The 9,774-nt window shown below is 64.5% G+C and overlaps 1 protein-coding gene across 2 annotated transcripts; it reads right to left on the bottom strand.

Annotated features, from left to right (window-relative positions):
- Window positions 1-4,688: 4,688 nt before the first annotated feature.
- On the bottom strand, window positions 4,689-8,728 carry TMEM250 (transmembrane protein 250). Of its 2 annotated transcripts, none has more exons than XM_082401897.1 (2): window positions 8,307-8,728; window positions 4,689-6,944 (listed from the first exon to the last, which is right to left on the bottom strand). In XM_082401897.1, the coding sequence occupies exon 2, from the start codon at window positions 6,840-6,842 to the stop codon at window positions 6,423-6,425; it is 420 nt and encodes a 139-aa protein (XP_082258023.1). In that variant the 5' UTR covers window positions 6,843-6,944; window positions 8,307-8,728; the 3' UTR covers window positions 4,689-6,422. The 2 variants fall into 2 exon arrangements, with proteins under 2 accessions (XP_082258023.1, XP_082258024.1); XM_082401898.1 differs by lacking the exon at window positions 8,307-8,728 and adding an exon at window positions 7,266-8,299.
- Window positions 8,729-9,774: the final 1,046 nt, after the last annotated feature.

Raw genomic sequence — 9,774 nt, forward strand, 5'->3', positions numbered from 1 at the left:
ACCCTAGGCTCCCAGCTGAGTACAGCCCACTGTCTTCCGGGCAGGAGCACGCGGATAATGGCCACTGGGGGCCTCCCATTCCCGGGGGCCCGAGCCCCCCAGTGCCCTCCAAGAGCACCTAGAGGGAGCCCTGGGCGCAGAGGGTGGCAGGGCCGGGACCCGTCCACCTGCCCTGCTCAGAGCCTGGGTGAACAGGGTAGGACTCGAAACTGAGGACACACACAGGCATGTACACGTGTACATACGCACACACTGGCACGCACCGGCCAGCCGCATGGCAAGAGGAGGGGTGGTGGGTCAAAAAGGGCTGCAGCCGCTCTGAAGTGCACCTCGATGACCCGTCTGCCCGGGCCACGGGTGGGTATCGAGTGCGGGCTGAGTCAGCCCAGGGTGTGGATTAGGAGGATAATGGTGTTCACTGGGGCACTTTTGTGCACTGAGGGAGCTGGGGAAACAGGGCCATCGCAGTATAGTTTGAAAAACATACAAATGATTCGTGTTACCATTACGTCACCGTGCTGTGGTAAATGACGAATTCCCACTTAAGAGCCAGATTTCTATCATCGAAGGGCTGCCCACACCCACAGGTGGCAGAGGCCCCCTTGGTTCTGCAAAGCAAACTCCACAGGTGGGCATCCGGGCAGCAGCCCAGGCCTGGAGGAGCCAGAGCTGAGCGGTGGGGCCAGAGGGCCCCCGGGCTCTTGGGACAGAAGGGACAGGGGTGCCCCGGGCCGGAGCGAGGCCCAGCGCCGCCAGCCAAGGTGGTGGCACGGTGGGGGGAGGGGAGAGGGCGCTGGCACCCACCGGAAGGAACTGGAAACCCGTTCTCTGGTCAGGTGAATCCCTTCACAAGGGCAGCCGGTGGTCAGAGTGGGCAGCAACTTTCTTACCAGCAGGGCCCAGGTTGTATGTGGGAGCTCCCTGCACACCTGGCTGTGCCCGGCCCTGGGCCAGACCGTCCGCCTCCCCATCTCGGCCTTGGCCAGCCGGTGCCTGGCTCCTGACCCCGGTGAGGGCAGGAAGGTGACCACTCACTGCCTGGGGAGGTGGCCTCCACTGCAGGACGGCCGGTTCCTTCCGCACCCACCAGGTGTGCACCCACCCAGCCCTGCCCCAGCCCCCTGGGCCCCTCAGCTCGGGGATACGCCTCCTCCCAGGGCCACCTAGCCTGGACTGATTGGTTCCGTACGGACATCCATGCGGCGTTTCAGCCAGGACTAGTCGTTGGTATTCTAAGGAAGCAAAACGGAGCCCTGAACTGGTCCCCTCGGGTAATGAACAAGGGTCACACGCAGCTGATGGGAACATGGCCTGGACCTTTCAGACACTTGCTTTGGACTCCGGGGCCTTTGTCTGAAGACACTCTCTGACCAGCCAACCACGGGCGGCTGGGGTGAACTGCGGTACCCAGAGGGACAAGCTGGCGGGGGGCGGGGCGGGGGGGCTGCCCCAGGCCCCACCCACTCTGACCACACGGCCCTCCAGCCCGCACGTCCCCACTTCCCGGGATGCTCGCCCCACTTCCATGGCCCTCCCTGTACTGGGGATACTGAGGAAGGTCCCCCGTCTCCTGTCACACCTGCTTACGGGACCCACGGAGCTGGCACCTGCCTGCCTTGGGCTCAGGGCCTGCCCCAGCGTCCACCTGGGCCGCCTGTCATTCTGGGCCCTTGGGGGTCCTGGCTTACGCCCTGCCCCCTCTGGCCCAGGCTGCTCCCATCAGCTGGCCAGTCCGCACGGGTGGCAGTACCCGCCCTTTTCAGCCTGTGCCTGCCCCGGGGCTCCGGGTCACCTGGGTCAGGGTGGCAGGTGACCACTGTTGGACCAGCCAGAGGTGGGGAACTCTGCCTGACCTGGGCTCCTGGGAGCCTGCACGCGGCCAGGTTGGCGTACCCGCCGTCTCTTAGGAGGACGAGCTGACTTCCTGGCTGTGGTGGCCGTGCCCGAGCACCCTCCCGTGGGCCTCTTCTGCATCGGACCGTGGATGTGCCTGTACGGGGGCGCCTGGCACACCGCCCGCCCGCCCGCGCAGGCCCTCCCAGCATCAGTCTGCCACCCCCCCGGGCGCAGTGCGGGCCACACAGCGAGAGCCACAGCAACCCTGCCTGAGGCCCCGTGTGACACAGCTGCCAGCCTGCCTGGGCACGTTGCCCGGCGGCGGCTGGGGGAGGGGCGGGCCCACGAGCACTGAATCAGCTGCTCCCGCGTGGCCCTGTCCCCTCCAGGGCAAGGATGCTGGTGAGGCGGGGGAGGGGGGGCCCTCCGTCTTTGGGGAGCTGTCAGGCTGCCGGGGATTTTCTGGAAAGCGGCCCCTGCAGGAGCCAGGCCTCCCGGGGGATGAGAGGAAGGGCCTTCCCGGAAGAGGGCCTTTTCCAAACAACACCAAAAAGGGAGAAGGGAGAGGACCGGCCTGTGCGGAGGGAAGGAAGCGCTGAGTCAGCACCAAGCCCTGCCATCCTCCCTCGTCCAATCAGGCGCTAGAGCGGACAGGGACCTCTCAAGGTCAGGGACATCAATATCCGCAGGCGAGTCCCAGTGGACGGCCCTTCCTCCGCAGCGGCCCTGGGGGTCAAGCTCTGGTCCAGAGGTGGGCTGCGCCTGCCCTGGCCACCCTCGGTGCAGGGTGCTGCGTCCCTCCCGCTGGGCCGTCCTCCCAGGCAGTCGGGGAGGTGGGGCCACCCGGGGGTCCGACTACCATCCCCTCCCGGGGCAGCCAGCAGCAGCCGCAGGGACAAAGAGGGCGTCTTCGAGGGTACCTCATCCACCCCTGCCCGGGGCCTGGACAGCACCTGGACTTTCTCAGATAACCATGTGGTTTCTAGAAATTCCCCTTCTTGCCATTGCCTCCCTCCCTCTGTTGGCTCACCTCCCACCGGCAGCCCCTCCCACCCTCCGGGCCGGGGTCCCTCAGCAGAGGGAGGGCCGGCCCCACGGGCGGGCCACCAAGAGACCCCCAACACCCGGTGCGAAGGAGGCCACCACGCGGCCCTGTTCTTTGTTCAAGGGAAGCCCCTCTCCCCTCCTCCCCGTCCCCACCCCACCGCTGGCGGCTTCTGCCCCGGCCTTGATCTCCTGTCTTGAACACCTGCTGCTCTCGAGATGCTCTCCTGCTCTCCTGCCTGGGGATGGCCGCCCCCAGATCTGACCGTCCTCCCCCCAGGCCGCCAGGCTCCCAGTGCCCCCTCCGACTCTCCCAGGCCTCGCCCCACCCCCAGCTCTCCCTGGGGCACTGCTCCTCCCCTCCCCTGGCCAGCTCCCTTCTCTGTGGTCACACTGCCTGCCCGCCCTCTCCCACCCTCCCCGACTCCCAAAATCAAGGCCCGGTGTCACCACCACGGTCCAGGTGTCGTCTCCCCACCAGCAGCGGTGCTGCTGCCGGGGTCCCCGGGCTGCGGTGCCCCAAGGTCCCAGGAGACCCCTCTCTGGACGGTGCCCGAACTGGTAACTAGGGCACAGTCTGGGCAGAATGAGGCTTTGCCGGCAAACCCCGCATGGCCCCTGCCTTCCTGCAGCGGCCGGCTCAGCGTGTGCTCTTTGAAAATGGTGACTGCCCCCCAGGGGGACATCGGGTTCGTTCAGCCCAGAGGACGGGCTGGTGGCTCCCGCAGCAGACAGCACCCCCACCACACACAAGTCCCGCTGGACAGCGCTGGTCTGGAGACCCACTGAAGAAAACCCTCCAACTTGCCCGAAACAAGGCGAGGCCAGGCCAGGAGGCCTGTGGACGCCGCAGAAGGTGGGCAAACCCGAGGCTCCAGCGTGGTGAGAGGACAAATCTGGGACAGTGCTGCCCGCTGCCACCCACTCCCAGTGAAGCCAGCGCACCCGAGAGTGGCCTCCCGGCCGGAAGCACCATCCCCACCCAAGCCTCGGCCAGGCTTCGGCCAGGCTTCGTGCAACAAACCGCACCTCCCAAGGGTCCTCTGCTGCTGCTCAGGGGCCAAGGCTTTTGTGAGGATTTTACCAACCCTGCCACCACAAACTAAACCCCAAAAGGACTCGGATTGTTTTTTTCTGAAACGTCAAGTTCCACAAAATTCCAGAGATGGAAGCTAGGCCGCTCTGTCACGGACCCCCTGGAAGCTCCTCTTCCAGGGCCACATTTTCTGGCCACACTGGCTGCGTGGAAGGGCGTCACCCTCATCATCACGTGGGAAGACGTCTTTGCGAGGGAGAAACGTGAGCGTCCCGTGCACAGAAGCCGGGGAAGGCTTTACGCAATAGAGATACTAACTAATAAACCTGTCACTCGTTTTTCCAAGTGCTTTTTGGTTAAACAAGAATTCGTAACTTTGGTTTCCTTCCAGTTTTTCTCCTGGGGGTAAGTGTCTTCCCATCCTACTGCCATTCTGGCACGTGAGGGCATCACCTGTCTTATAAGGACGATACACACTCGCCTATTGGTTGAATTCAGCCCTCCTGGACCTCACCAGGGCCCCCGCTTAGCCAGTGCCGACAAATTCTTGCTGCCACCCAGCCAAATCCCCAGAACAGGCTCCAGCGGTGGGGCCCCTGGACTCATGGCAGGGTGGCCCTACAGCCCACCACACTCCTTCTCCAGCATGGCAGATGGCTGCTTTTCAAGGTTCGGATTTGACTCGTGAAAAACGGCATCTGTGGTGTTTTGGGCTGGTTATATCCTTTAAAAAAGGTATAAACTTTTTGAGCTTTAAACAGTCACGCTGTCAACGTGTTAAAAAAATAAGTTTAATGCAGGTGGCTCATTTCATAAAGAATTTCACAGGCACTCAAGACACCAAGCAGCGTTTTGTCCGCACCACCGTGACCCCCCTGCTGCCCCAGCCCCGTGGACACGTGCCCACCTCAGAGTAACGTGAGTCAACTAACACAAAACAAAGCTTTTAGGAAACAGCATGATTTGGTGCAAAACGTGCTCTGCAGCGCCGAGGAGGGGGGTCCACGTGGGTCGGCTCCGCGCCTGCCGTCCGGGCGACGGGGACAGACTCACTCCCACTTCCCTCGGAGGAGCCGTCCACTGACCTCGAGTGGACAGTCGTCCGACAAAAACTGGCTACAAATTAAAGACCACAGTTTACAGCCAAGTGTTTTTTGCCTTCTTTACCTGATTTGGCTTTTTTTTCCAGTGGCACACAACTGCCCCCACAGCTCCCCCTGGCCACTGGGGGACCCGGCCAGGCAGGGTTGAAGGGGCTACCGCCCGTGCCCGCGGGTGTGGGGTGAAGTAGCATCGGCCTCCCTGTCACCCTCAGTATGGGGCCCTATGTCCCGCCTCTGGCTGTTGTCCCAGCTGACAGAGTGCCCCTCGCCTGCCCACAAGGCCTGCGGCTACCCTGTCCCCAACTGATGGAGGCCAGGGTGAGGGGTCTGGGCAAAATGCTGGCCCTCTGGTATGTTCTCTCTGCAACCGAAAGCCCCCCTGGACCACTGGTTCTTTCCAGGCCCACATTCATTTTTGCTTTGTACTCCCAGCTGCTCTAACAACCAACGAGGCAGGGACAAAGGGGCCACCGAGCCCCTCACTCGGAGATCCAGCCCTGGTGCAACCCTGATTCCAAGAGGTATGTCTTCCAACAGACACGTCTCGAACCTGGACGTTCCCTGAGGGGAAGAGAATGAAAGCCCCCCAAGGCCAGAAAGAAACTGAGTTACCTCCCCAGAAATCCACACTTGAAGAGATGACAACATCCAGCTGACATTCTCAACAGACCTGCCCGGGAGGAAGAGAGTTGTGCCCTGGACCCGGCACTCCCCTGGGCTGGCCCCTGATCTAGGAACTGCCAAGCAAACCGAGGTGCCACTTAAGCCCGGCCTGGGACTCAGGACCCCCACGCCTCGCAGGGTAACAAATGGAGGAGAGTCCGTGGGCTGAGCGAGGACTCGGTGGCCCAGGGCGGAGTGAAGAGCTTGGAGGCAGTGTGGTGCATCAGCTGGTGGAGCCTGACGCTTCCCTAAGGCTGGGGCAGGGGCCGGGGGCGCACAGGAGGGGGCTGTGCAGCCAGGATCTCCCCTCCAGATCTGCACCTGGGTAGCACACCCCTCCCGGGGACCTCCCACGCCACTGGTGACACCACTGCCCTGGAGAGGGGACAGGGACACAGGCTCTCCAAGTACAGACTGGACCCATACCCCGCCCGCCCCCCGCCCCGGGAATAGCTTGGAAAGTGCAGGCTGGAACCACAAGCAGGTGGTGCAGGGGACGCGGCACCGAAACCACACACAGAAACGGTCCGAGCAAAGGCCAGCAGGAGGGAGGGCGCCAGTGTTCCCTTCACAGAAGTCTCAGCCCTTTCCTGAGCCAGAGACGCAGGGGTCGGGGGTGGGTTATGCCTCTGACACGGCGACGAAAGGGCCCTGACCTACCGCGTCGAGAAAAGCGCCCGCCGCAGGTGCATCTACGGCCGGGTCGCCAGAAACCGTCCCCGGAAGAGCCCGCGGCGCCCTCACATGTCCACGAAGACCATGAAGCACCAGCCCAGGCCCCCGACCAGCAGCGTGGTCACGTGGACGCCGTAGACCAGCAGCTCGTTGAGGAGGCGGAAGTCCGCGCGCCGGCGGCCCAGCAGCAGCAGCAGCGCCGACAGCTTGAGCTGGAAGCGCAGCAGCGCGCGCATGCCCAGGTACTGCAGGCAGAAGAGGGCGGCCAGCGCGCCCCACAGCGCGGCCGTGAAGAGGCTGCAGCTGAAGTAGAGCAGGAAGCGGATGAAGCCGTACAGCCAGCGCGCCCGGACGTACACGTCGAAGTTGTTGTACTTGGTGCGGGCCGGGCGGGAGGCGCGCGCCGGGCCGCAGGCGGCGTGCAGGCAGGTGGTGTGCGGGCCCTGGAAGGAGCGCACCCGCCGGGGGATGGGCATGACCGGCATCGGGCCCGGGCGGCAGTCAGCATAGGCGGGCGGCAGTCAGCATAGGCGTCGCGGGTGCCTAGGCCTGGGAGGCCGAGGCTGAGTCCCGGGGGAGGCGTGGGCCTGCAGGGAGAGCGACACGGACAGGAGCCAGGTCAGCCGGGACACCAGCCAGCCCGGGGCCACAGGGAGACCGAGCCTGGGACTTGGGATCCGCTCACATCCTCCGGGGTTACTCTTCCCATAAACACTACTGAGGACACTCCAAAGGGACCCCCAATCACTGGGAACCAAAATTCCACCAGGAACACCAGGAAGAAGGGTCAGGACAGTGGCCGCAGGCCCCCTGGCAGTCAATGCCAAAACCCATGAGGAAGGGCCAACAGAAACCCTGGCTAACCTCCCCCTCCCCCAGGCTCGGCGAGTCCCCTTCACTGGACTCACCGTCCGGCTTTTATCTGGGATGCCCATGCCTGCCTGCACTTCTGTGGCTGCTTTATCCAGGGTGAATAAGTCCCCGAGTGGCAACCACAACAGGACAGGACGAGGGAGAGGGTGTCCACAGGGCAGACGGGGGCCGTTCTCTTCAGCAACTTGACAGGCCAAGTGCTGGGGACCAGGCAGCCGGCACCGGCTCTGGGCTCCCCTGCGGGGCCTGAACCCTCGTGCTGTCGTTCACCAGGAGTGACCTTGGCCAGGTCACCTCACCCCGAGACCGTCCCTGCTCTGCACAACGGGGATGTCGAGCGCTGGGCTCGCAGGGGTGCTGTGGTTAGCAGGCGTTATCAGGCAAGTGCTGCCCGTGCCTGGCAGAGAGGATGACGGCCCAGGGCCAGTGGTGTTATCGCAGGGCACAGGCCCTGTGGCTTGGGCCACCACAGGAGAGGAGGAACAGCAAATGGCTCTCTAGTTTTGCCTGGCAATTGTCATTTATAGGTTGCCTGAATCGTGGCTGGAAACACAGAACTGGAAGTTCAGAACGTGTAAAACCGGAGCAGCAAACTTGGTTACAGGCTCTAGGGAAGCACTGCCGAGGGCATCTGCGTCCCATCACATGGCTTGTAGCCTGAGGGCCTGCAGGGGGATTTCTGCTAGCTCCCTCTCCGGCCGCCCACTTGCTGCTCTGGCCTGAGGCGGAGGAGGGGGAGGCCGGGCGCGTCCACCCTCCCCTGCCCACAGGCCCAGCCCTTCCCGCAGGCTTCGGTCAGAACGCGGTCTGACAGCAGCTAATGGCACTCAGACGTCGGTGCTCCCTTCACGCGGCGGAGTCGCGGCCCCGGGCGGGCCGCTCGCCATCCTCCCATCGCCACCTGGCCGCGGGCAACGCATCTGTGCCACGGGCTTCCAGGTCGGGGCCGGGGCGTCCGCGCGGCACCCACGCGCTCGCTTCTGGGGGGTGCCGGGCCCCAGATCCCGGAGGCAGGACTGACCCGTGGCGCCCCCGGGAGCCGCCCCCGCCCCGCCCGGGCACCCCCGCCCGCTCACCGGGTGCCCTCTCCGCGCCGGCATCCCGAGCCGCGCGGCCCCCTGTCCCTCGGGGCTCCGGGAGCAGGGCGGCCGCATGGTGCAGACGGCGCGGCCCGGACCCTCACGCGTCCCCGCCCGGGGCCGCCCCGAAGGGCCAGGGGCTCCTGCGCCCGGTGGCCGGCGGCGTTTGGCCTAGCGTGGGAGCCGTAGCGCCGTCCCTCTGCGGCCACCGTAGGACTTTCCTCACGCCCCTCCGCCCGAGCCGACACGGAGAGTGCCTCCCTCCCCCCAGCTCCGTTCCGACCCCGAGCGCCCGGAACTCGGCGCTTCCCCTGGGCGTACGTGCGTGCGTGCGTGCGTGCATGCGCGCGCGGCGCGGCGCGCGGCCCCTGACTTTGCCACCCGACAACACCGCCCCGCCTACGCCGCCGGCGCCTCGGCCCGTCCTGCGCAGGCGCAGATAGCGAACCTGAGCCGCGGAGTCCCCGGGCAGCTCCTCTGCTCATGCGCCTCTGCGCCCGAGGCGGTTGGCAGTGCGCAGGCGCGGGTCCTACGGGCGCTGCTGTTCTTCCGGCCTCGGGAGAGCGCCTGCCAATGGCCCCGAGATCGGTCCCTGTCCTGCGTGTCTGCCGCCCGGCGAGTCTGAAGCGGACTGCGTGACACCACCCACGGACGCGCGTCCCCAAATGTAGGGAAGACTGGCCGGCTGACCACCCACGGACACCAAGGTCCCCAAATGTAGGGAGTCAGGGCGGGCTGGCTGACACCCACGGAGCCCTGGGGTTGCCCTTTGCCAGGAGAGTGAGGATTTCGGTGTAGACGTGTTTAAACATTTTAATCCGATCGAGGTCAGGGTAGGGGAAACTCTTCACCCTCCTTGGATTTAGTCGGCAAGCTCCATTTGCGTGAATTCTATCAGTTGTGGAGAAGCTGCTAGTTGCACACGCGTGGGAGCGGCTGGTTCTGTCTCCCAGTGCCTGCGGGTCCTGGTCTGGGTCGCTGTTTTGGATACTGGATGCTCTGATAGAGGCCAGCTCCTCGGGCATCCTTTACAGAAGACGGCTGACCCGCCAGGGCGGCGAGCCACCTGCAGGAGCCCCTACCTGCAAGCACGTCACCTCCCCTTGCAAGTCCTGACCCCGACCCGCCCACGCCCCCTCCCTGTCGTGTGGGAAGGGGTCCGATGCTTGCGGGCGCGTGTGATCCCCTTCAGCTGCAGCTTTGCTGGTGAGGAGAGTCTGGCAGGGTCATGCTGGAGAGGGGAGGAAGGGGCCCAGAGAGTTTTGAGAAGTTTCTAGATCAGGCAAAGTGGCAGCAGGAGAGGATGGGAAAGAAGAGGGATATTTTAAGAAGTGATTCTTAAAATGCATCTTCTCTGCTGCTGGGTTTCCACAGTGGCCCCCCCTGCTTTGCACCCTACCCCAGGGTGCTGTTTTTTTCCCCAGACCGTGGTCCAGCCCTGTCCCCTTGAGATGCCCTATACAGG

The sequence above is a fragment of the Balaenoptera borealis genome, assembly GCF_965194805.1.
Source record: "Balaenoptera borealis genome assembly, chromosome: 8".
Lineage (NCBI taxonomy): Eukaryota > Metazoa > Chordata > Mammalia > Artiodactyla > Balaenopteridae > Balaenoptera > Balaenoptera borealis.